General features: G+C 43.8%; 1 protein-coding gene across 1 annotated transcript in view; it reads left to right on the forward strand.

The window, feature by feature from the left end:
* scfd2 (sec1 family domain containing 2) overlaps positions 1 to 26,918 on the forward strand; it is an 85,361-nt gene that overhangs the window by 24,713 nt on the left and 33,730 nt on the right. Inside the window, exon 5 of the mRNA XM_010731006.3 lies at positions 14,265 to 14,547. Within this exon, the coding sequence (XP_010729308.3) occupies positions 14,265 to 14,547 (283 nt within the window). The remainder of the gene's footprint in view (positions 1 to 14,264; positions 14,548 to 26,918) is intronic.

The raw sequence follows: 26,918 nt of genomic DNA on the forward strand, positions 1-26,918 counted from the left end.
TCTAGGGCGAACTCACATGCCCCACTTTTCTTCTTCCATTGTTCTAAGCTTGGTGTACTCGGAGACACATGTGGGCCTGTTTGTCCCTCTGTTGTTTTCATGGAAATGGGAAAAGGAATGAAAGTAACCCAAAACGAGCACCGACGCCGAACCGCTAATTATGAGCGCGAGGAGGGATGGAGGGGGCTGGTGGTGGTGGAGGAGAAGGAGAAGAAGAAGGAGGAGACTGGTTTCCTCATACGCCCGCCATGTGCCCCTTCGACCCCCTCCTCTCCATCTCCTGCTCCTTTAGCGCTCCATCTCCTCCACCCCACTGTTTTCTTTTCTTCTGTTCTGAGTTATTTAAGATGCTGTGTGTTCTCCTCTTTCATGTTTGTAGCTGTGACGTTTCTGTGTTCTGAGCGCCGTGTGTCTAAACATCACAGATATCTGCTCTTCTCCTCTCATAACATCAGGCGCGGGGGAGGTCGCCCTCGACGGCGACAAGGTTTATGGCTCCTTTACATGCTTTGTATTGTGCGTTTGAGAGGCGTAATAAATTGTATGATTTCATAAATGTGTGTTCACCTTTGGTGGTCATGTTTGTGTTCAGCTTGTGTTCATAAGCTTTCAAGTAATTTTCAGATGCTTATTGTGGTTATTAGGAGTTTGTTGACGAGACAAAACGAATCAGATTACACATTAAACGCGTACTGAACATCTGGTTGTGAGGATCATAAGTTCAGATGTCCTCAGTCACACTGCACCAACCGCTGCTCCACATCCTGTCTCAAGCATAACAATACAGAGGTTAAACTGCAGAATCAAATTTTTTATTTTTGCAAGTTTGCTTTACTGCAGCCTGCACTTGGCTGACTGTTATTTTTTCAGTTCTTTATAGAAAACAAAAAAAAAACTTTGTTTTGTTCAACTATATTAGCACATGAAACAATTTTGCACACAACTGATTATAATAAGCCCCAGATCCTTAAGCTAGAGTGTTATGAAGCCCAGAAGGCCTGCAACAAATCTTACATTTATGAAGCTCATCATATTCAGTTTGTGTTGAGAGGCGCTGACTCAGCTCTCTGGTCATTTTGAAGGCTGCAGCGCGCGAATATGTCAGACTGCATTAAATTACAGTGAAGGCTGTTTGCAATGTGTTTGTCCACTATAATTAATGTCAGCGAAGGTGGCCAAACTGTTACAAACGCCGAGTTTTTAGAGTCGAGACTTTTGCTCATTATGCCAAATCCTTCTCAGTGGACTTCTCTGAAAGTCAGTAAATCATATCGGTTTTAATAATTACAAAACCATCAATGTTTCTTTAAACTGACAACATCAATCAACCATCGAACTACTGAAAGCGTTTCACAAATGTGGCATTGTTTAGAATCTTTTTCTTTTTTTTTTTAATTCACCAAAAAGTAAAAGTAAACCACAGACTTTAATACCACACAGCATCAAAAGTAAGCCCTTGTGGTCGTTAGATTATTATACATGATATCATTCAATCATTATTACTCATGCGTCAGTTGGTACAGTGGTTAGCACTGTCACCTCACAGCAAACCTCGGCTGGGGTTTTTCGTGGGTTCTCTCCAGCTTCCACCGACAGTCCAAAGACATGCACTGAATAGGTTAGTTGGTGACGTTAAATTGTGTGAATGTGAGTGTGAATGTTTGTCTCAGTGTGCCCTGTGATGAACTGGCGACTTGTCCAGGTTGTACCCCGCCTGTCGCCCCAAGTCAGCTGGGATAGGCCCCAGCCCCGCCATGATGAGTACAAGCGCTTACAGATAATGGATGGATGTGGATTGATCCCATCTTCTTCTTTTTTAATTGTTTGGTTGGTAAAACTTAATAAATGAGGTGTGAAATCCCAATCATAATTACCCAAAGCCTTGTTTTGTCCAACCAACAGCCCAAACATCAAAAATTATTCAGTTTACTTCCATTTGAGAAGCTTGAACCATAAAACATTATAACGTTCAGCATGAAAAGTGATCTAAACAAGTTCTCCAAACAGTCGCTGACTCATTTTATTATAATTGAAATTGACTATTTAATTACTCAGCTTATTATTTAGTACAAATTCTATACTGGTTTAAGTTTTTACAATGCATCATATTTTGTAAGTTCTTTATGTTTTGTACTTAATTTGTAAAGGAACTAGTAAGTATGGCTGTCGGATAAATGTAAAGGAGTAAAAAGTGCAATATTTCCCTCTAAAAAATATAGCAGAGTGGAAGAATAAGGTGTTTAGAAATGGAAATACTTATACAGGCGTATGTTACTGCTGCACTAAAATCATCTTGTAGCGCCGTAGCTTGTTTATTTCCCTTTTTTTGTGAGTCGCTTTGGATAAAAGCATCAGACAAAAGACTAAATGTAAGTAAAGTACAAGTACGTCAAAATTATACTTAAATACAGTACTTGAGTAAGTGTACTTATTACTTTCCATCACTGCTGTCAGTGTGAGACTGCTACAGTCAGTTGTATGGTGGGAAAATGAAGTCCTAATCAACCAGTGGCCCAGGTGAAGCTAAAAAAAAACATGGGTAATATTAGGCTAAGTGGTATACTTCGGATACTTGAGCACTTAGTCCACCAAGCACACAGTGACATCGTAATTCTCATGGTCTTAGTGGTGTTTGGAGAAGCAGCGCCTCTTTGCCAGTGTGATGTGTTTAGTCCTTGTTTCGCAGCGAGGCTCTGCGCTGCATCACAGGATAGACAAACAGACAGACAAGGCATTAGTGATGTGTTTACCATCTGTTCAGGAAGGGACAGACATGATGGGAGAGGATAAGGAAGAGAGAGACATTTTCACGGTGTACGAAGGCAAGGGTGGTGGGGGCCGTCTGTGGATTTACTGCCAGACATCAACCATTATTTATCAGAGAAACAGTGGTGTACACGCTGTGGCACACTGTCATCCTAAACTTGGAAGACAGGCCAGGGGTGTTCTTTATAATACAAGAGCCACCTGGGATATGGACCCCAAAGGTGACAGGGAAATAATCACAGCTGGCAACATTTAGACACCACCTCCTGACCGAAAATATAACACCCAGAATTTTCCCTTCACACATTAGGCGCAGTCTTGGAGCCCATTATCCATGCAAACAGTCGAGAAAGTGCGGCCGTTGAGAAGGATAATGTGAGAGGGGAACACAGTTTGTGACCCGGGAATTCTGGGATGTGATAGAGACCTACAGTAGGGAAGGTAAATAAGGTAAGGACTGTAGCAGGGATGGGATAAGGTAGCGAAATTGAGTTTACTCTGGCTCTCTCTAACCCCCCTCCCCCCAAGTTTTGCGAAAAACCTCAGTGGAGCTGTTACTCGATTTGATATGTTATCGTACTTTTGAGTTCTAGCAGTTTTGATTTTGTGAAAGATGTAAGTTATGATAGTATTGGGTATTACATCAGGAGAATTTAAGAGTCTGTGTGATTTGGCCAGAGCAGGGTTGTTGTTTTTTGTTGTTTTTTTTTACAAGCGAGGCAATGAGAGCAAGAGAGAGGGGTACGCTGGGGAATGGGTGAAGAAATCTGGGAAAAAAGGGAGGAAATAATAGAGAGAATTATGTATTTAGTCTGAGACAAAGTCAATAGAAAACTAAAAAACAGGGGTGTTAGGGTCATATCAATGGTCTGAGTTTGTCTCATTGCCCCTCCTGGTCGTGTTTTTAGCTGAGCTGTGAGCTTAACGCTCTGGGAATGTTTGTGCAGTACAAACCCTGGGTGATTTTATTTGTATTGTTCTATTTCAGCCTGTGTGTCAAACCAGTGTCAGCAGACCAGGACTGTGTTTTGTTTTCACACACACACACACACACACACACACACATAAAGAGAAATCAGCCATCCACTCATCACTCCGTCTGTCTCCAACCAGACCCCAAATCCTAACTCCACCCCCCTCTCTGTCCTGTCCTTGTTTACATCTGTTGGTCTTTGAATCTCAGAATCAGGCACTCTGCATGGCAGTTCATTTGAGCATCAACCCAGATTTCATGAAAGGAGCAAAGTGTATTAACAGATGGAATTCATGCAGGGCGATGGGTGTTAGTGCGCAGACATGTAGTCTGCAGAAGGATCGCTGTACGTCTGTGCTCTCTTTCATTCTAGCTTGTGTGTTGTGTCCAGCCCTCCCCATGACACTTCAGTAAACACAAGCATAACACGTATACCTCCTGTTGCCTGTGTGTGTGTGTGTGTGTGCTCCAGTCAGACTGGGTTCTTAGTGTTTCGTTGCGGACCAGCGTGCTTCCATACAACCTGTTAAAACAGTGGCACGTTAGTATGTAAGTATGTGACAGAGGACTGCAGTGTGTGCACACTGCCACCCTGTCTCACGTCTTAGATTACTCACAGAAAGGGCATTTTCTTCACGGCCCACTGCTCTGATACACTGCGGGACGAGTCACTGTGTTAGAATAATACATTTAATCTTGCTGCAAGCTTTTTAAAAAACCATTGAAAAGGTTCAAATCTCATCTGTGATGAATAAAACTGGGAGATGGAGAATTGTTATTATCTCCTCTGAACTTTTATTTTGAAATGTTCCTCCCCGTGCCACAACTACCCCTTACTGTGACTACCCATATTTCCTAATTCTATTTTCTCTCTCTTTTTTGTGTGAAGAAAGGGTTTCCAGTAAAACACGGAGGCCAGAATATGTCTGCAACTGTTTATGGCACAGCCGTTAACCAATGAGGCCTTTACTTCATTGTGTATGTGCATTTATATGTGTGTGTGTGTGCTACAAATCCACGCTTAATCCTTTTTGTGTGTCCGTTAGACAGACAGTAAATAATTGTCTTGATTATAATTAACTGGTAAACACAGCATTGGTCTGAGTCACTTCATACGTGCGCCCATCAGGGAGTGTTACGTAATCTAACTACATTTCCTTCTCATCATCCCAAACTTTATATTCCCATCTTTCCTCTCTCTTATCTTTTTTTTTTCTTTTTGTTTGTTTATGAAATGTTAGTTAAAATGTTCCAGTCTTATTTTGAGCATAATTCATCTCTACATCCTCCCAGGTGTGTGTACAAGTGTGTGTTTGCAGGAAAAAAAGGAGGAGGAGATTAGTTGTTTTCCATTTCCCGTGTCTGTAATGAGTGTTTCTATAAATGTTTGGGGAAGAGCAGCAGTTGTGTAGGCGTGTTTGTCAGTGTCTATGATAGAGATAAGCGCAGGTTGGCGGGACGATCCAGATTATGACGTAGAGCGTATTTACATAAAACACACAAACACTCACACATGTGCTTCTGAATACACACTGAGGTTTAGTACAGTTACCCCCTGTGACCTCTGTGTTCATGTGGGGTTCAGTAAAAGAAGTCTGGCCCCCCCCTTTTATATGCACATACGGTACATGTCCTCCTTATAAGAAACAGAGATCGCCCCAGCTGTACCCCAGAGAAATGACTCACATCACAGTGCACTAGTCAGTGACACAGCTCTCGGGTTATTCATGATGAATTCCATGTTTTATTCAAACTTCTCTACCCATGACTGAGCTCTGCATGCACTAGTCAGGTTAGAAATGACGGCATGGACAGAGCTGAGGTCAGCGATGAAGAATAGAGCCGTGATCCACCTAACACTCAGCTAATAGGTTAAAAATATCCAACGCTTTGACTCCGGTCCATTTCCTGCCTGTTGAAGACTTCTCTGAGACGGAGGGATGGAGGGAAAAGAAACAAGCAGACCCGGTTCAATCCTTGCATGATGAGATCAAGCCTTTCTGCTGGGCTCGCCGTGGTGCAACAGTGCCCCCTGATGTCTGCCCCCTCTCCCCGGAGCAGCAGCACTTCTTTATCCCCCTTCTTATGCAAACATGCTCATTTGAACTTAAAAATGTGTTCACCTAAATTTAAGCTCAAAATTAGAAAAAGGGGGATCACACTAAGTTGCCACTACACTTTTACAAATTTGCAGTCAACTTATTTCCAGCCAACTCTTATTTTGAAATAGCCTCCTTTTTATTCTGGTGAAACTTATTCAGCCCACCCCCTCCACCACCACCACCTCTGCGACCTCCTCTCCATGTGTGAGGCTGAAACTGGAATCAGATGGGCTGCTTTAATCTTTCACACTACACTTTCTTCATTAAAATAAAAATAAAAAAAAACAAGATACAAGAGGAGGGAGAGAAAAGTGACGTGTCGTATCATGTTTCTGAATGACTGCAGTGGAAAAATGAGGACGAGCAACTGCGAAATGTCGAAGCCAGTTGTTTTGCTTTGAATCCCATCGGATAAATTGTGGTTGTTTCATTCTGCTTCGTCTAGAAACCGTCTGTTTACCTCAGGATGTTTTCTCCCTGCTGGAGCCTCCTTGGTCAATTAGTAGTGGATGTAATGTACTGTCCTTGGCAGTATTAGGGGGATGTGTGTGTGTGTGTGTGTGCGCGTGCGTGTGTCTACTCATGAATGCGTATGATTCAGTTTCTCGCAGTGTGAGAAAAGTGCGGGGGGTTTAACATGGCCCTGGGGTTTGCGGCTGCAGAGCAACTCTCATCTGGTGAATTACGCCATAATCTGTTGCAGCCTATGTGGCAAAAATAAAGCCTCATTAATTCCCTTATGTTTCTAAACAGACAGAGTATACTGCCTCGATGCGCTATTTCACATTAAAAGCCACGCAGGATGTCTATCGCAGGTTTTTCCCCCCAGTGTGATAAGAAGGCAGGGTGTCGTGTGCCGGGCAGACAGAGTCCAGCCGCAGTGACCAGCATGTGGCTGACTGGCGGTGACAGGGGCGGCGTGCGGGGACTGTGTGTTTGTGTCTGTGATTGGATCCCACGTCTCCTCTAAATTACAGCCCTCAAGCTTTGAGCCCAGCCAATCTTTGACACACAGAGTTGAAGAGAAAAAAAAAATACAGATGAAAGAGACGCATGTGGAGACAGTGGCTTAAAGAGGATAAAAGGTGAAAGCCATTGAGAGCTTTTGCCCGTATTGACAGAGAGGCAGCTGCCCGTCCATCCCCACCTCCAGCGAGCTGACCTTCAGCTGTGTGTCTCCATGTGCAGGAGTCCCATTGATTTCCCCACCCACCGGTCCGGCATGCAGATCTGCAACCAGGCTGCTTGGCTGGGCAGAAACAAAACAGACTCACCTCACAGTCTGTGTGGTAATTCAGGCCTCATTTAAAGCCAAAGATTTATGTCTCGGTGTTCCCACAAACATAACACGCATCAGGCTGATGGAGCCAGACCAGGGGTCACCTTACCTTTAAGAGCTTTTCCATCCACTGCGCCGTCCATCATTCTATCTCTGACTTTACAACAACCCGTCCAATCAATCAATGACATTGTCTTATCTTTTACAATTTCTTTTTTTTTCTCTCTCTCTCTCTCTCTGTGTTTTCGTCCAACTTGGCTCCTCCAACTATGTTTGTATGTGTGTTTTCTGTCAGCGGAGACATGCGAGAGTTAAACGACTAATGGACAAACCACAGAGTAAGTTGTTGTTAAGGTTGTCGAGTCCATTCAGTACATTCCATAGTTTACTGAGTATTAATAGATTTGTTGTAAAGAAAATCCTGGTTTGTTTTCCTTTTGCATTCAAGCAGCGTTTTGCTTATTCATCAGAACATCTGGACGATGATCATTCTGTAGAGGAGAAAGTTGAAGACCTGATGTATTTGGCTATGCCAGCAGTTACCTGTGGTAACACTCCCTGAACAGTTAAACTGACTGCAGTCACATGCTGTACACAACAGCAGGGCAGAGTAAAGCTGGTTACCTTGCAGAGGAGTTGGAGCAATAACAACTCACTGCGGCTGCCCCCTCTTACCCTTCTTACTCAATGCAACATTTAAAACAGATTCACTGTCAGAAAATGTCGAAATTAGCTCTCGTCCTGCAGTTTTTTGTTGAACGATTTCAGTCAGCACTAACCTCAGTGACAACTAGATTGCGTTTTCTGTGACTGCTTCACAATAGAAACCACGTTTCAGCAGCTTTTCAAAGTGAAGCAACAGCCATGGGGAACAGCGAGGCTGATCATAATACATTATGGTTTCATTATTATACATAATAGAAACAGTGACCCTGGATTACAGGCTCGCATTGTTTCCTGTGGATCCTTCATATGTATTCAGGATATTTCAATCCAGCATGGGAGTGGCGGACACCGCCACTAACAAGAAGATAATATATAATAATGTAATTACAGAATTTCAATTAATTTGAAAACTAAGGGTCAAAAATTAACCTTATTAATAACTGTAAAGTCATTTTAGTATGGTGGTTAATTTTGATCCTGGCCCCAGGTGTTCCTGCAACCTACCAGCACCTGACTGCTATCATTGGATGCGCACAGGGAGTTCTGTTCATTTAGAGACCATAATCACGAATTTCAAGCCATAAATAGCATCTCAAATGAGGTTCGATTTCATGAAGCATTATAATTTTAAAGCTGAGAACGCACCACAGGAAATTAGAGTGGGCAGGTAACCACCGACATGTTGTCGTTTCAAATCTCTCCCCTTGTATCTGAGCCTCAGAAAAGTCTCAGTTGTCTCAGATAATGTGGAAATATTGACAGATACGAATGCAGTTCTGCTGTTTGACTTGGTCAACAACAGAAAAGACGAAGGAGACCACAAGAAATGCGGATATAAAGGGATGAAATTCAAGCTGGTGGTGCGCAAAGTTGAGGGATTTGATTAACTGGTGATCTTCCGCTGTTCAGTATATGTATGATCCTCTGCGCGGACCTGCTCCTCTTTGTGTTTAGAGTCACATTTCCGCTCTACTTGTTAAGACCTGAGCCGTTGTCCACACCTTTCACACAAGACAGAATAATGGTTGTAAAAAGAGAGCCAGGGATAAACTTTACTTTTCCATTCCCGCTCGACTTGAGGCAAATTTCCGTCTTTTAATAAACAGAATTTTCCGGTGAACCTGTTCTCGGATTCATCATTGTCATCACCACAGGTTACAATGAGCATATGTCCCTGCTGAGGTACTCTTCTGCATGCGAGCGCACTGGTGGGCTCAGATAAGGCACACTCCTCCGCAAAATGTCTGTCGGAGCATTTGTTTGGTCTGACTTTTGGTGTTGTTTACATGTTCAGAACCCTGCAAGTCTCTCTGAGAGTGAGGACATACTTGTTTGTTTTCCAGCTGTTCTACTACAAATCAATAGTAAGCTCGCTGTAACTTCTAACTTCAAGATTTATGTATTTTGTTTTTTGGAAGTCTGCTTGTATCCCTTCCAGCTTTGCGTGTTGTTATTTGTGAGTGCAAATTGGATGTGATTACACATTTGCAAATGAAGCACATGTGTTCATCTCCAAAAAGAATGCAAATGAGTTTTTTTTCTTCTAGTTGCTATGGTAATGATGAGCTGTCAGGGATCCATGTAAGGTGACTCCTGTCCGGGGTGTCTTTGGTTGACTAGAACAACTGACCTATAGCCAACTTTGTTCATGCTCCCACAAGGACCCCCACCTCCAATACCTGCCCCTCCCCCCTGCCCTCAGGCCCAGAAAAAGGTTCATTGTGCAGGCTGCGAGCGAGGCAAGCGAGGCCTGGTTCTGGTTAACGCGCTGTGCTGCATCTGAAACACTCACCTTCCTCCAGGGTTTGCATCTGGAGCTGGTTTCCTGTTCAGGCTGTGTTGCGCAGGGCGGAGTTTGGCCCGGCTCTGTGATTGGGTGAGATTGAGCCTTTATGGACCCCAGGATGGTTAGAATTGCCAAGCAGTAATCTGTCAATCACTGGCATGTCGATTCAAACCAGAGCATAATGCAAGAGAGAGCTTATGATTGGTGCAAAGGCGTGAGCAAGAAGCCAGCAATGTTTCAGTCATGTACTAATAATCCAGCGGCAAATTTAGGCATCATCCGATCTGCGGAGGCTATTCCGAGAACAAAGACGCGTTATGTTCTGCATTTTTTGTTCAAAGTCGGTTTTTCTTTAGGAAATATTGTGTCATGATAAGAAACTCTCAAGCAATTTAAAGTAATGGCTTCATTTGAGTAATTGCGGGCTCTAAAATTAGCATTGTTTTGACAGAGCAATGCCATTGTTATTCCATAATTGTGTGTAATAGTCACATTAGAGCAGGGGGCAGCAGGACCAGTGCATTCAGTAATGCTGTGTAATAATAATGTTAGCTTCCTGTTATTACTGCAGTAACTCTGTAGTTCAGGCCATGAGCACTGCCCCCTAAATCTGCACAGCGGACCCTAAACGCCACACAGATTTAGAAGCATTATTTCAGTCTGTTTTTGAGAGTATTTTTATTTCCTACCCCTTCTCCTCTCCCTCTATAACCTGCAAACCAAAAAAGTATGCCAATGCTGAAGGTGGTCCAGATGGCACAAAGTCTAACCAGTCAACACTGGTGGTTCTGTTCTTTGCAAATGCGCGTTCTTCAAAGCGACTTCAACGAATGAATTAAATAAAAGACAAAATATCTGAGAGCAATACTCTGATTTGTGTTATCCTTAGTGCAATGGAAAGCATGCTGTATTCTGCTCCATTCTGTTCCCAGAGGTGTACACTACCTTTCCAGTGAGTCTGTGTGCCAGCGGTGTGAGTCGGGCATTGTTGAGTTTAGCTTCGGTACTGGAAAGAGCTTTAGTCAGTCTTCCCACTCAACTTCACTCAGTCCTGTCTCGGTTCTGTACCAAAGACCTCCATTTCCTGCTCTCTGGCGCCATGGCATCTAGCTGACAGTGGGTTTTTATAGATCTCCTGAAGGGACACAGTTACAGTGCATACTTCCTGTCGCACGTAATATACATACTAAACAGTTTGCACACATGGTTTAGGGAGGTATACTATGGTGCAAAGATGAAAGTGTTTGTGCGAAGGTGCCATGAAGCAAAAAACGAGACATTTTGGGGACAGAAAGAGAGATATGAAAAGAGGTTTTCCAGATTCTTTTGTTGTTTCATAAGACACTCTTCCAGACAAAAAAGAAGAACTAAAATTTACTGTTCTGTTGACAAAAAATGTAAACAACCATACAAGCTTACAGCTGTTGACTATCTTGGATGTCTTTATCCCTCTAAAAATCCCTCAAATGAAGCTGTTTTGGAAAGGAAATTCACCCTTTGTTTAAAATGCTCATAACTCATGCCCACACTATGGCCTCAACATTGGATGATTGCTTTATTTGAAGGGGTCACAAGCCAAAAGAATTGGGAACAACTGTTCCAGGCAACTGAATTAGAAAAAAAAAGTAGTCATTTTTAATAAGTTACAATTGTTCAGCTCTCATTGTAGCGGTAATTCAAACAGGCCTTTTCTGAATATTCAAATACCGCAGTTATCGTGATGATTGTAAATGATTACAGGCGTGTTTCTGCTTTTAATCAAAACTTTTTGTATGCGAGGTAGCAGCAAGATAAAACTGCATAACAGTAACTTTGATCAAACCAACAACCTTTTTACTGCCTGGCAGCTACGCTGACCAACCTGCAACCTGTCAAGCAGTAGTTAGGACCACATGTTGGAGAATAAGACCCAAAAAAATCTGTATGCCTACAACTTATAACACATACTGTTGGTGTGCTTAGAGGCCCAGGAGGTAACACTAGTTCAGGTTTGAGTGAAGTTCTTCTTGACAAATGATGTGGGGGGCCCAGAGTCCCTCCAGAGCTCCTCTTTCAGCTCCTCTCCTCTCCACTGACCCATACTGGGAGCTCCTGACGCCAGAGTTACATGGCAGCAGGTACTTCTCAGGCCAGCTCTGGTCAAAATGAAAGTGTAACTTGCTGACAGTGCGCACGCTTCTCAGAAAGCGCGGGGATCATATGAATGTCCTCCTGTGCAGATGTGTGGGCGATCGATCGAGTTGTAATGTGAGAGATGAAAGAGAAAGTGCTTAGTCGTTTGCATTTCAACGAGAAACCCTTAATGTCCTTTTGTTTTTCCTCTCCTCGCTGCTGCGCACCAGCAGAATGAGCAAGGGAAGGATCCCAAACATTGTTTGGCAGTTTGCATGAGTGCAACTTGGAGAGGTATTCGATTTCACAACGGTTAAGAAAAAAAAATGTGTGGTGAGATTGTGTTTGAACGGTCCAGAGGGGCAAGTGGTTGGCTGGGGCCTGAGGCAAGGAGGAGTTGTTGGAGTGAAACACTCACAAGAGAGTGTGTTCTCCTGATACCTCAGACATCGGGAGAATGTGACAGATGCAGATGTTACCATCAGCAGTGTCTGTTCATGCAGCAATGGCTGTAACGTGATCAAGAAAAATCAACGACATCAACAGAGTCGCTGATGTCGACCTCGTGTTGTGAACGCTTTCCACGAGTGACAGTCATTTTCCAAGTCTTCAAGGCCACGGCTTCATGAGGGACAGTCAGTCAGTTCTGCGGCTTTGGCTCACCATCTCCGGGTCTGATTGAATTTGGCTCAGCGGAGAGTTCTTCTGGGTCAGATACAGGATCCCCCCAGTGGGCCCACCACAAGATCCAAAGCCCCTCGTTCTCAGTGTCTGTTTGTCTTGGTGAGAGGAACACAAAGCTCTTCACAGAGGAATCCCTCGTTAAAATGAAATATATCCACAGGGGCATTCGTTGCTCTATCCGACACAAACATACTGTCCTCCGTCAACAATCTTTCCCTTTATACCACCAAACCTAATTCCTCTTGTTGTCTCAGTATCTTTCCTTTTCTTCCCTGCTGTATTTTCCACGGTCTCCCTCCTCTCCGTGACCCCGTTGCCTCTGTTTCCCCCTTTCAGCCCTATTTTTCATTCGATTTTCATGCTGTTCATCGGACGGAGATTAGCTCCACACCCTTTTTTTTTTTTTTTTTTTTATAGCTCCATGAGATCACTCTTGTTTTGAGAATGGCCAGTGTTCTGTAAACGGTTCAGTGATCTACACCATGTTGGACTAGAGCGCAACCATCGCGAGGAACTATTCAGGCCTGCTCAGACAGGCTCACGAAAACAGGTCACTGCACTTAAGCATTGCTGCAAATGTTGGATTTGTGTGCGTGTGTGCGTGTAATAGAGAAAGAGAGAAATAAAGTTCAGTACTCATGCCAATCCAACGAAAGAATGAAACAAAATAAAGTGTTAATTCAACAACTCACAGAGCTGTAAAAATTAGTGAATGGAACGATGAGCTCACTCACACTGTGTTCTTAATTTTAAACACTCAGTATTTTTATAACAGACACAAGGACGCCAACTAATAAGAATGTAGACCAATAATTAGGTAATATCAAATGATGTAAATACAGGGGGACACAGCTAATTAGTCAACATGTCGTTTTTGCGGTTTGGTCGACCAGCAAAGGTATAAAGTTTTATTAGTGTGTGTCCTCCTGTTTCCAGTCATTATGCTAAACTAAGCTGGTGATACTTTCATATATAGAGTACAGACAGGAGAGTGGAAACAATCTTCTCATCTAACGCTAAGCAAGAAATCCAATAAGATAGCCCAAGATGTGAAAGTATTCCTTTAAAGTCTGTGTAAAGAAAGAATAAATATGTGTTCTGAGTTCATCAAACCAAAGATGAAAGTGTTATTAACCACTTAGCCAAATCTGAATGATTAAAAATATCGACAAGTTTATGAAATTAGGTGTGAAAATCAGGTAAAAATGAATTCTCAGCTCCAGGACTGTGGGGGCGTGTCTGTTGAATGAAGCCACGCCCACTAGTGGGAGCAGTCAAGCGGCCGTTTGGAAGCCACTGAAACGTGTCAGATGAGTTCAGAAAATGACATGACTGACTTTGAAACACTCTGTGGGAGATGAATTAATTTCTATCTCTCTACTAGGGGATATGCTCATGGTGGCCTCAGCGTGTCATCGAGCCACCCTTTTAGGACCGCCCACAAAATCCTGGACGGAAATCTCAGAATTGCCTTTGCACAGGCTTTAAAAGAATACTCCATAGATTTAGCATTGTACTGCTTGATGCAGCAGAACCATAGGTATATTTTTTACTCCACACACTCTTCTTCCTCCTCATCAAAACATGGCATCTACATTACCCACAATAGAGGTCAACCACTGACAGTTCTGTCAGAGATTCAGGTCTTACCTCCTGTTAGCAGCCTACATAGCTGCTGTCGAGCTGGAAGCCTCAAGCAGGGATGAGGATTTTTGCCATTGTCAAATTTGTAGTCGGAGTGACTCTGGTGACATTTTAAGATAATTTGTCAGACTTTGCGCAGCTCATTTTGAAGCCACAAAAAGCTGTTACACCTTTACGTGTCACTAGAAGCTACAAAGATTTCTGTCTTCTGTCTAACTGGATTCCATGTATGTCTACATCTGTTTCTCTCAGGCTCTCGGAGACTCTGATTTCCCCACCGTGCTGAGGCAGCTGCTGCCCTTGATGAAGCCCCGTGGAGGCGAGGACAGCACGACTTCGGGGTCGAGGTCCAAGGACGATGAATGTGGGCCTGATGAGCTGATTCTCCTGCTGGTTTACCTGTACTCTCTGGCTGACGAGGCGCATGACAGCGACGAGGACGAGGTGGAAAAGCTGGAGAGGGAGCTGATGGGAGCGCTGACCCTGGTCATCACCCGAGAGCCCGAACTCAGCCCCTTGCTCCAGAAACTCACCGGTGAGAGAGAGAATTAATGTGACCGCAACTTCTCGATTACTTCCAGGAGTTTGCCCAGTGCACCGAATTTTGCTGATGTTCTAAGTCTAGGAGAGAAATTGGAGTCGGAGAGTGGGAACAGCTGATTGTTTATTTCCTGTCTGCCTCCAGTGCTGCTAATGGGAAGATTTCTATCAAAGTCTTCACACCCCATCTCTCTCCTTCCAGCCTTGCATCACACTCTTTCATACAAACACACCTCCACACACACACACACACACACATGCACACACACAGTCTGGTCAGTTTGGCCAGCAGCCACACAAACAGTGAAGTGTGGGAATGTCTGGACTAACATGGGTAAGTGTGAGAGAGAAATTACAGTTTCACATGTACAGCTCCAACTGCAATGCAGATGAGATTTACCTGAACGGCACGCGGATGTAGTAAAATTAGTTATCGGTGTGTACTGGTTTCTTTCTGTGCAGCAATAGAAACTCTCCTGGTTTAGCTGAGCTGGTAACTGTGTGGTGGAGCACATCAAGGCCAGCCCTTAAGATGAATTAACCGTCTACCTCCACACCACAGCCAGCTGTACCTCCCAGAGTAATAGCGTCTTTAACCTTGAGCCTGTGCACACACACGGCCTCCTCCCCTGCCACATAGTTCATAATTAGAGCTACTTTTAGTTTTGGCTGGCTCCGTACCTTAGCACACACCCTGAAATAATGCACGGCTCTTAGGGTTTTCATCTCATATCGCACATAGGCTCATATAGTATATATAGGGTTTGTAAATCTATGTAAAGCACTAATAAAGATTGTTGATCCCTCTTGCTCTTTTTCACTCTTTTCCCTCTCATACTCTGTCTCTCTCTCTTCCTGTTCTACTTGGCTAAGTGCAGCTTGGAATCGAGGGGCCTCTTGGCAGACGCAGCCCGAGAGATGTGGCTCATGTTAAAAACCTGACTCTCTGTTATAAACACTTCATTGGAAATTACCCTGTCATAGTGTGCCAGGTGTGTTTTAGACAGAAAAAAAAAAACTTGCCCATTGAGAGGAATTCAACAGAGCGCGCACCGACGCTTTTTGACGGTGTGTACGCACACGCACAGGCGTCTGCGAAAGAGTTTTTTATGGCAGTCGATGAAGTGCTTTGGCTGGAGTAACATGAGGCGGGAGGTCGTCTTTCTTTCTGTATCCAGAGCGAAACACTGATTGTGACATTCTCCCCAATTAAAGGACTCAAATTGAAACCAGACGTTGAATGAAACCTGGTCGCCATGAGAACAATGTTTTTACAAATTCTTCTATTTTGTTCCTTGGCTACAGTGCATGCACAAACAGGCTGCAGAAACGCAAGAATAATATACATGCACCAGAAAGCCAGAACCAAAGAGAAATAAGAAGGACAAGTGAGTTTAGAACAGGGCCCGGGACAAGCTAATGCAACAAACCTCGACCCCTCTAACTACCTCCTTCTGGGAAACTTAATTAAAGAGCATCTTCAGGAAATGGTGTTCCTCAGACCTTACTGTACACTGTAGACATGTACTCTGTGTTTCCTGTCAGCCCTTGTAGACTTTGAGTTTTCTGTGGTGCGGCATAAAACTTCCATGTACATTTGAAGAGGCAGTTTGGTCTGTGGCATGATCCATCCATCACATGAGCGTTCAAAACTTTTAATTTCACGGCAAAATCAGTTCATTCCTGCAATCTGCTCAGTGGATTTACTCATGGCAGGGGGGTCATCTTGACAATGCTGTCATTTAATGGAACGGACAGCTGGAAAGTCTCAAATGAAGCAAACTATGACATATTATTCACTCACAGAGAATAAAAGAAAAAGAGAGATGATTTGCTGAAATGATTTGCAGACAGTTGTGAGACCGGTGCCAGTGGTACAAATATATCTTTTGAATACAGTGTGAACTGTTCCTGTCCAGTTAGCGAAGCAAGCTAAACTGAGGAGCCTGTTAACTAACAATCAATGATCATGGCTACTGTGCGCATAGACAGTATAAAGCATGGGTGTTGTATACAGTATGTTACGTCACCCAAGTTGGTGCCAAATTGGCAACGGCTAGTTTTGACTCCACTACCTTCCTAACCTAATCCAAAAATGGGCAGAGACATAAATCATGGGTGGACCTGAGGCAGGCTGAATGACGCCTGGATGCTCAAACAAAAGCCGTCTGTAACGGCACCCACATGTCAAATCAAAGAACTTTAGGTGAGTTATATAAAAATTCAGACTCAGTATAGTTGTCATGAACTGGAAATGGGAAAACAATTTTTTGTACCAGGCTGTAAACATGTTTATTTCTGCTGTGAAGTTGGACATTTTAACATAGGGGCTTATGGAGACTGACTCGTTCTGTAGCCAGCCTCGAGTGGACGTTTGAGGAACTGCAGTTTTTGGCACTTGCACATTGGCATCACTTCACACCCACGGTGGTTGCTGCATGGCTGGCATAATAACAAATCATATATAAACGTATCAGTCAATAAATGAGGTCTCTGCTGGATTACTGTGTTGCTAAAATTGGCTACAGTTTGATGATGTTTTTCTTTTAGTCAGTATAATTCTGTGACATTTTACACCTACCATAGGGCATATGTAGGTGTTAGTTGTTACTTAGTAACAGTAAGCATGTTGTATCCATGGTGCGAAAGCTTTTATTTTAGTAATGCATAAATTACAACTAACTTATAATATTCTGTTTTAGTTGCTGGCAACAAATCCCATTAAATACGCAAACGAACGATGTATTAGTCTGTCTCTTACTATTTTGTGACCTTTTTTTATGACACTGAGCTCCAAGCCTAACATACAGTAATATACACATCCATACACAAGCTGAATTATTCACTGAAACAGCTAGTTTTTGGACACCAATAGAGCTATATGGAGTGTCTATATCACACTTTGGCTCCGCAGGCATTAAGATTAATTCATTGTTTGTTTTTATGGGATTTGCTGACCGTAAGAAAAATCTAGAATAACGGCTCTCACCGCAGTGCTTCATCTCGCAGTGTCACACCAGAGGAAGGACGGACTCTCTGAATATTACAAAGTGTACATTCGAGTTTTTGTAGACGATGCAACTTTCTCATCACTGTGTGTGAAATGAACATTGCTACTATTCAGTGCAGTGACATGTATCTGCACTGTGGTCTCAGAGGGGGATCCAGGGATGCTAATAATGTCAGATTATTCCGGGGGACATACTTGAGAGGATCCCCTGGTATATTCTTTATCTTGTAACGGGTCCTTGACTGAAGAAATAATTGAGAGCCTCTGTCTAAGGGTATGGCATCGATTAAAGGCTTTAACAGTATTTATTCAAGAAAATGGTTCCGCTTATTGCAGCCTGGGAAATGAGCTCTTAAACCAAACGCTCCACAGCGAACACCACATGTGGGAAGAGCCGGATTGGTCACGGGCAACGCCGCAAACGTAGAACAAACAATGTGATTGGATAAGGAGCCCACGGCTCCCCTGAAACTTGGAGTCTGATAGGCTGCTGACAGACAGTCTGTGGTGTACATGGGTGGTGTGTGTGATGTGTGCAAGTTGGAAATAGCTCTAAGCAGTTACTGTTAATCCCTCGTTCATTTGTGGCAAAAACAACATTGATGCTGGTACGAGGGTGAAAATGAGGGTTCCTCTGTCGTCTTTATGGATTTGATTCCTGTCAGCCTTGGTGGATCTTTTTCTTTTTTGGTGCAGAATCAAACCTCCTCCCTCTTCTTTCTCATTTTTTTTCTTCCTTTCTCTCAGCATTGGGGTACAGTGGGCCAAGAAGGAGAGCAGGCCAACCCAAATGTTCCTAATTCTTCACTCTAGGACATCTAGCTAGCTGATGGATCATAGTTTGTCTGCACTTATGTCAGTGTGTGGGTGTATAGCTCCAGTAGTGAGAATGTGAAATCCCAGTCCCCAGATGGTGATGATAATGATTTACTGGCAACAGTGACAGAGGAAGGGAAGAAGGTCACAAAATAACTTTTCAGAGACGTGAATTTTAACTAGACTTGCGGTGGTTTCATGTCATGTTCCTCTCCCAGCTCTCTCTCTCTGCCTCAGACACACATTGGGTTTGTTATTCATCCTGTCAGTGGGGTGTACACGGGGCAATGAAGAGGGGAGCAGTGGGAGAGTCGGACCTCCCCAACGGCGCTGTTTGGGTTGGCAAGGCAACACGGGCCGGTCGAGGGACATGAAAGGGATCACCCATAACTCTGGCCACCAACTCTCCGTCTGCCTACTTTTTAAACTTTTCTTCTCTTTGTTTTTTTTTTATTTCCTTTTCCATTTCTCCCTCTTTTTTTTTTTTACCACCCTGTATTTTTTCCCTCTCTCTGAAGCTGGTTGTAAGGGGAAGTGGAGCATAAGTTGGCCTAATGATCGCGCATGATTAAATATTATTTCCCCTGTTGCACTGTGTTTATGAAATTAGTCCCAATTATTTTTAATTGGTGGTCTTTCTTCTGTCTACTTCCTCCTCTGTTACACAAACACACACAGACACACACATATATAGTACATGTAGGCCTCTGAGGTGAAAACCATAGACCCCGGGGTGAACAAAGCAGCCGGTGGCGTTGTTCTCTCCAGTTGACTTCATCAGATAAGCTGATGATATGAAGCTGAGGCTTTAATTAACAGAGGCTCATCAGCTCCTCACTGCCGGGGCCAGACAGGCCTGCTTAACAGGCAGGGCCACACACACAGTCACAATCAGACCCTCAGACGCGCGCTCCACCAAGGCTGTTTCCAAGTCAGCACTGTGGTCGGGTCTCCACACTGGCTCTTTTCTTCCTCGGATCCGTCCCACTTTCCACGCTCTTCTCCTCTGGGTTGTACTGATTGAGATCCATGAGACGGTTTTGTTAGCAGATAACAGGGCAGAGGCGGGGAGGAAACAAACGGCTGCAACTCTAAAGTACGAAGAGCAACACGGCAATATAGATAGACTGGTAAATGCATTTGGAAAACTGCCTTCTGATGAGGGCAGAGGGAGAATGTGTAGGAGTCAATATGAGAGGTGTCTGAGTATTAGCACCTCGTAACAGCTACCATTCATCACCTTTTCTAGCTTGTCAGCTCTTAAAAACACTTGCAGTTGTGACCCTCCATCACAGATGTGTTTAATGCAGAGGGATGAATGTTTTAACTGAAGCATAATTTATCTTTTCAAGTTGTTTTAGCTCATAATAGGGTCGGAGATTAAAGACTATTTCTCTACTAAGTAAGAAGAAAATGACTAATGTCAGATATTCTGTGAAGGTTCTCAGTCATCCGGGTCATCTTTCTTCAAAAAGGTTAAATCTGGGGCATCTGGACTGTTCTGTGAAGACATTTAACCCCTCTTGGATGAGAGGCGAAACATCTTCACAGATCTACTAACAGTCCAGTTGCCCCAGACTTAACCTTTTTGAAATAATGTCGGATATTTTCTGCTCCTCCTCTTAATTTCATCTTCAAACTTTTCCCACATCTACAACATTAGTATTACATGCAAATCATTGTTTTAGTTAAGATGAATCAGGACTGCCTATTTATTTTTGCAATCTCTTCCAGATAAAGTAGCTGTATTGTGCAAACAAAGATCAGTCGTGCTTGATGATTCACTTGCTCTTAACAACTGAGATCCTGTTCTGGAAGTAGTTTGGAGGTTTGAGCGTAGTGTGATGGAGAGTTACACGGAGGACAGGGAGTTTCACAACAACAGTCGTAGACTGTTGCATCATGTTGTGCTCTCCGTCATTACACTGTAAAACAAAGTGATGTAGGTACTGACCAGGATCTTAACCATTGTCGTGATTAACACAGTTTTAATGATTACCAGTTGGCAAGTCTGCTAATATACTGATCATGTGTGTTCTGAAGCTTAATTTAATGAGTTAAGTGAACTCTCAGCCATACATTCATCCAACTCCAGAAGCTTTAACTTGAAATTAATGAAACATACTGTATATATTTGATGGTTTACACTGTAATTTATCAAAAAACAGCACATATTTCTCACCCACATCATAAAACTCCCATAAATCCCATAATTCAATGTGGTAATCACAATTACAAACTGTGTGTTCATGTGTGGGGAGTGTGTGCAGTTATGGGGGTTGTATTTGCATCTAAAGTTTGTCATGAGACTGTTGCAGTAACAAAAAGTGATACCTGTAGAATTATTAATCAGAAGTGAACCATCATCTGTCGAAATAGTGCAGTCAATAGTAGCAACGGTGTGTTGGGTAGATTTCACAGATCTGGTCCAGAGTGTAGTTTACACCTCTGTTTGTTTTATGGTGTGTTAGCGCTCAGCGGAGAATTCCTCTGCTTCTTATTTATGACAGGAAATGCACATCATAAAAGGCTCGTAAGCACTTATATCTCCGCTGGGAATTGGGCTCGTAGAATGAAAAAGGGACACTATCACGCTCCCACACAGACTTGCAAATAGATAAACACGCACAACTCGGCTCAACGAAGCAAAGGCAGAAATATATACCAGACACACGCATTCGGGCAGGCTCCGGAGGGACTCTAGCTGAGACAGCGGCCCCTGGCCCCTGCACGCGTGCCAGTGCAGGCTTGGGGTCAGTCTGTGACCCTTTGACGGAGGGGTCAGTGGAGGAGTCCGACCAACACACTCCAACATCGCCTCTTTCCGTCCTCTGCAGGGACACTGCTTGGCTCCTCTGGGAAGGCACCCCGGTTTGATCTGCATACATACGTTTCTGCTTAAAGTCTGTGCAGACTAAGAGACAAAGAATTTAAAGTAGGTCTTTGCGGGCGTGTGTGCATGTATGGGTCTCTGTGCGCGCTTTTGCAATAGCCTGATGGTCCTAGAAACAAATGTCTTAGCTCAAACAACATTCATGAATAAGTGTGGTAGACTGCACGCGTCTGTTTTTTACCAGAGCCATTGGTTTTACAGTATATCTGTGTTTTATCTGTTGGTGCGGAAGAACTTGTTTACGTTTAGGATTCCAGTCAGCAGTGAAAGATGACCTGTCCTAATTTACCCGCTTTCCTCCCCATGCTGTCCCCTAGCTCCCTCTCTGCCTCCTCCCACCCCCGACCAGTGCAACTTCCTCCATCCGAGGAACTCTCTAACTCATTTCCACCTCCTATGCACGTCCAGCTGTAAACCGTTGGCGGTATCTACTGTCAGTAAAAGTCCAGTGACGTCGTCTTGATGGAGACTGCAGCTCGACCACTGCTTTGGGCGACTACGCCCTCAAACAACAACAGGAACAGAGTGATGCTTTCTCTGTTAGTTTCCTGTACAAGCAGCGGGACCAATCTAGAGCTCCTGGAAGTGAAATAGTGTTCATTCAACCCAAAGTTCTTCTTCTGAGTTCTCCTGGGTGGAGAATTCCTCCACGGCCTCGACACCAGATGGAAGCTCTCCTGGCGCTATGAGCTGGCCGGGTCATTTCCTGTCAGGAGGCCTGGTGTTAATCAAGGCCTGAGCCAGCAGGGAACGCCCCCTTACTCCCCTACCTCCTCCTCCTTTACTGTTTTTTACAGCCCCTCTCCTCTTACACCCCCATCATCTAGCAGAGAGTCTAAGAAATACACATTTTTCCCTCCTCCCTCCTATTTTCCCCTCTTTTGGTTTCTGTTCTTTTGTCTTCCATACCGTACCCCTCTCTTTGTTTAGTTCATGTCATACTGCATTCAGTGTCTTTAGGTGGTCATAAATCACAGGGAGCTAATGGTCTGTGTTATCAAAGTGTCCCCATGGAGGACTGCTGGTCCAGCCAATAGATAGAAGGAGATAGTAAGGAATGAAGAGAAAGGAGTCTTTCTTTACTTGCAGTCTGGTGTCTGGTCACTTTCAGTTGTGTCTGTTAGCGTCTCCTGTAGTGTGATGGACACAGTAGGAGATAGGCTTATCTCCTTGCTCCTCCTGCTCAGCTGACCTCCACAAGGACCAGAGACAGGCCTAAAAACTGGAGGCCGCTTGGGCCGAGATCTCCTGCTATGTTTTTTTCTTAATCACTTAATGGTTTACGTTCTACGGCTCCAGTGTTCGATGGTGAAACGCTGCCTCAGCTGTGGTTTTTCCCCCGAGAGACATTTACATGCTTGGAGGTTCTTGACTCATGCAAGTTCTACCTCATGTACCCCCAGTTTTGGGTTTTGATGCATAAAAAGAATAATTCAGTTAGAGAAAATTCAGTTAAGCTAAGTATGAAAAACACTCCAAGTATGAGACTCGGACTCAGACTAAGAACTGCTTTGGCATGAAAACATAATATTCCATCAGTTTTTTTTGTTTTCTCCGTTGCTGTGTTTTCAGATTTGTGATTTGATTTTGGTGACTGCAAGCAGTCCAAACTGTTGCTGTTTTTGGAGAGCATCTCTTTCTTCTCTGACCTAAGAAAAAATAACTTCTAGCTGAACCCAATGTTTAATACCTCAAATAAACCTTAAAGTGCAATAAATCCAGTGCCAGCTTCGGTAGAATAAAAAGTAGATCTCAGAATCGATGAGCAAGCACACAGCTAGATCGACGATTTAGCCAATGTTCCATTGCTGCCAGTGAATATCCAGGCCAAGAGTTCCTCTGGGCCAAGATTTCCTCCTTGGTATTGCAACTTGATACCTGTGATCATGAGAAAGACACATTTCGGCTAACTTCCATAAACAGATATCTGCATATGAATGCAGATACATTTTTACGAAAGCTAATAAAAAGCTCAATCATTGTCAGACAATAGCCGATGAGATCCAAGATCCTGCATGCAACCAAAGCTGCTCAGAAACGATTGGTCAATACTACTCCAGAACCGGAAACCTGAGCGCTTCCAATCTTCGTCCCGTGTCTACAAATTCTGCATTCATATGCAGATATCTGTTTATAGAGATTACATGTGTCATTGCTTTGGAGTAACTTCCTTCCATCTGTCTTCTATGGATACTGCTGAAAGACAGCACCCCATTTTTCACCCTTGCTTGGCGCAAACGCCGGAAAAACAAAAACAAAAAAAAACCTCTGTGTTTTGGGGCACACTACAATCGTTCTCCACCCCGAGCTCTGTTGAGATCATGTGCAAGACTTTCTCTGGCTGAGCGTCAGTCTTCCTGTTGGCTCAACGCACCCACGAATGAGATAATATGATTTAATCGTACAGCTCTTCTAGGCTTTAAAAATGTTGTTGAACCGAGTGGATGAAGCTCTGATAATAAAAAGAGTTTGATTTGGGGGATTTCTGACACAGATATTCACTGTTTTTCAGCCACTCCTTTTACAATGATTGTGTATGGGGGGGGAAAGTTGTGGTTTACATGATGATCCCAGAGGTCGGGGTGCTACATCAATATCGCTTTACACCCCAGTGTCATTCCTGGTAAGTAATAATCAATCCAAAATGAATGTAGTTTTTAGGTTTAATCTCTCTTTTCTGGGAGAGAATGTTACATTTTCATTCACGCTGCTGCTGCTGCTGATCTGCATATAATTACACCCCCTTCAATGTAAACCACCTAACCACAACAAGAGTACCGCCAGGGAACATGTGACTGTGCATAGTAGCTACAAAGCCATTGTCACGCCTGAAGACTTGTACGTCAAAATGCTCCCCATAAATACAGTTTTTGTGAATTTTAATGTTCTGGTTTGCCTGAAACTTGCAATAGATCTTTGTCCATTAAGCGTCCTTTAAATCACAGTTACAAAGATGTTTTCACTTCATTACACAAACCGCAGCTTTAAAAAACAATCAAGGCAATTCCGAGACAAATGTGTCGATTTGCATTTTTATGATGGTTTTTGTTTGTTAGGGAGAAGAAAAATAATAAATAATTCAAGTACTTTACTTGGAGGAATGTAAACATGCTTCCCTACGATTTCTTAGCAAGTAATTTATTTCCTTTTAACGCTAAGCAGCCGTAAGAGCATGTTTCCTAAACAAAATGCAGCCTACGGAGGTTCGATACCCGGCCCTCGATGTAAGGTGTTATTGTTCGTCTGTCCACCCGTGGTCGCTATCTTTTAAATCCTACTATCAAAAGAACCTATTTCGCCATCACATTTCCTGGCTGCCTCTCCATCATTTCATCTTATCTTCTCTTAGTTCTGTCTGCTTCTTGGCCTCACACACACACACACACACTCACACACTCCACCGCTCTTTGATGCTGACAGCTGCTCGCCGTCTGCACTCTGTCTGTGAGCTCAGCACTATCACATCCGACTCAGCCCACTCTCGGTCCAGGTAAACGTCTCCCTCGCTCTCTCTGATGGGCAGAGATGGAGGGATGAATGAACCGTTTGTCATAACTTTTCTTTCTCAGCGGTCTCGCAGATGGTGAGAAACATTTCATGGCGAAGAGGGGCAGTCGGGGCCCGGGTGTTATCACCGCCATCCACACAGCGTGGGTGTATATACGGTGATAATGACTGTCTGCAGCGAAGATTGCTGCAGTGAGGCCAGTGTAAACTCAGTCCCCCCAGAAAATAAACACATTAGAACACACACATATACACACACACACCTCCCCTTATAACTGTCGCCTCAAGCCAGCAAACCCCCCGCCTCTATTGTATACTCCCCCAGTATACCAGCTCCTTCTCTATCGTCCATGACCCAGAACACACAAGCTCAAGTCTCCACATTGAAAACACTGACTATTTTTGGCCTTGCTTTAATTTCCCCCGCTGTAGCGAACTGTAGCGATAGCAAATCCAAAGAAAATCCACTGTAGGGGATGTGTTATTTCCAGGATGGGGATGTATGGTTTTAATTTTCTCCCTTTCCTGTTCTCTCCTCCACGCCTCCCTGTCCCCCTTTTTTAGACTCACCCCACATATTGCTGCTGGAAGTGTTGCAAGTTCCTGAGCAACAACGTTGTTGTACACAACCTCTGTGCTTTAATGGGACACCCACTTATGTATCGCAGAGTGTTGACAGTGCTACATGAGCCCTGCGACGTCTCATTCAGGTCTTGGAAATGGATCACACGCTGTGATGGAGAATTAACTGTAGAATTATGAATGGATTCTCTTCAAGTAATTCTATCACAACATATAAGTGCTGTTGAACACACACGCCTCTACAGTCTGTCCATGTAGACACATGGACTCACTCACAAACACACACACACACACACATGCACCGTAACACTAACATCTGTCTCTCAGGTGGGAGCAGCCACCCTCTGGTAGGCCTCCTTGCATCACTGCACCAGTCAAGAGGCTGAGCACACACACACACACACAAACAGATCAGCAGCTGCCTCACACTTTCACTTGAGCTTGAACTAAATAATTCCTAGAACCAGCCAGCTTTGTAGTCCAAATGTTTCCACTCGGGATGCACTGTGCTGCAGTTCCTGACCTGATCTGTGACAGCCCTCCGTCGCTGCGATGTGTGGGAGCGGATTAGCCCGTTGTGCGTTTTGAACGACAGGATTATGAAGTTTGTGTGTTTCTATAAGGCCAGCGCGTACCATTGAGTGTGTGTGTGTTATGAGGAGTGCAGTGTGTTATTTGTGTTACGCTAAACCCATTTACTTTTGTGAGAAGTGCATCTTTTCAGTAGAGGTTTCTGTGGGTACGCTCTCCAGCCTCAGACCAGGAATATGAGACGCATTCCTCGATTAAGGTTCACATTATTAGGACAATGGAAAATTGGGATTCAACCATTTAACAGTACAAATACATATTTGTGTGTTTGTGAACAAAAGTTTTTTTTTTAAAAAAAGGACATGCGGACAGTTTGGAGACGTTCCCTAAACCATGGGTGGCGTCAACATATCGAGGTCAGAAATAATAAGTGGTATGTCTGCTAGAGCTCACTGTAGCACTGGCTTCATCCACCCTATAATCCACTTTGATGTGGACCTCAACCCCTACCAGGATGTGATGTTTGTGTAGGATGCCTGCCTGGACGGGTAAGTATATGTATGATCCCGTTCGGCAGTGTGTGTATCGTTCGCTCGAGCTCGTGTGTGTGATGTTGTCCAGCGCCGGGGACTGAAACAGGAAGTTGAGGGACGATTAGGAGGATCTGACATTTGCAACGGGAGCTTCCTGTGATAGGAGGCTTCCTCTGTGTCTGTGGGACTCACCACCTTATCTCACTGCACTCCTCTCTATCTGAATGACTTCTCTTACAGTCCACTCCTCTCTCATTCACAGTTTGCCGCACATAACAGCTATTTCTGTCACGTAAGTTGTTTATTTCCAAGTCTACAAAGTACAAATACTTTCTTTGCAGGCCTCTGCCTCCACCCCAGCACACTGAAGGTTAATTGAATTTAGTTTGTGGTGCGCAGCATGTTTTCACAGTCAAGATAACCAGGTTACCCCAAGAAATCAGGGGAAATCGAATTTCTGTAACCTGGGTCTATGTTATGAAACTAATCTGCCG

The sequence above is a fragment of the Larimichthys crocea genome, chromosome XVII (assembly GCF_000972845.2).
Source record: "Larimichthys crocea isolate SSNF chromosome XVII, L_crocea_2.0, whole genome shotgun sequence".
In the NCBI taxonomy this organism is placed as follows: Eukaryota; Metazoa; Chordata; class Actinopteri; family Sciaenidae; genus Larimichthys; species Larimichthys crocea.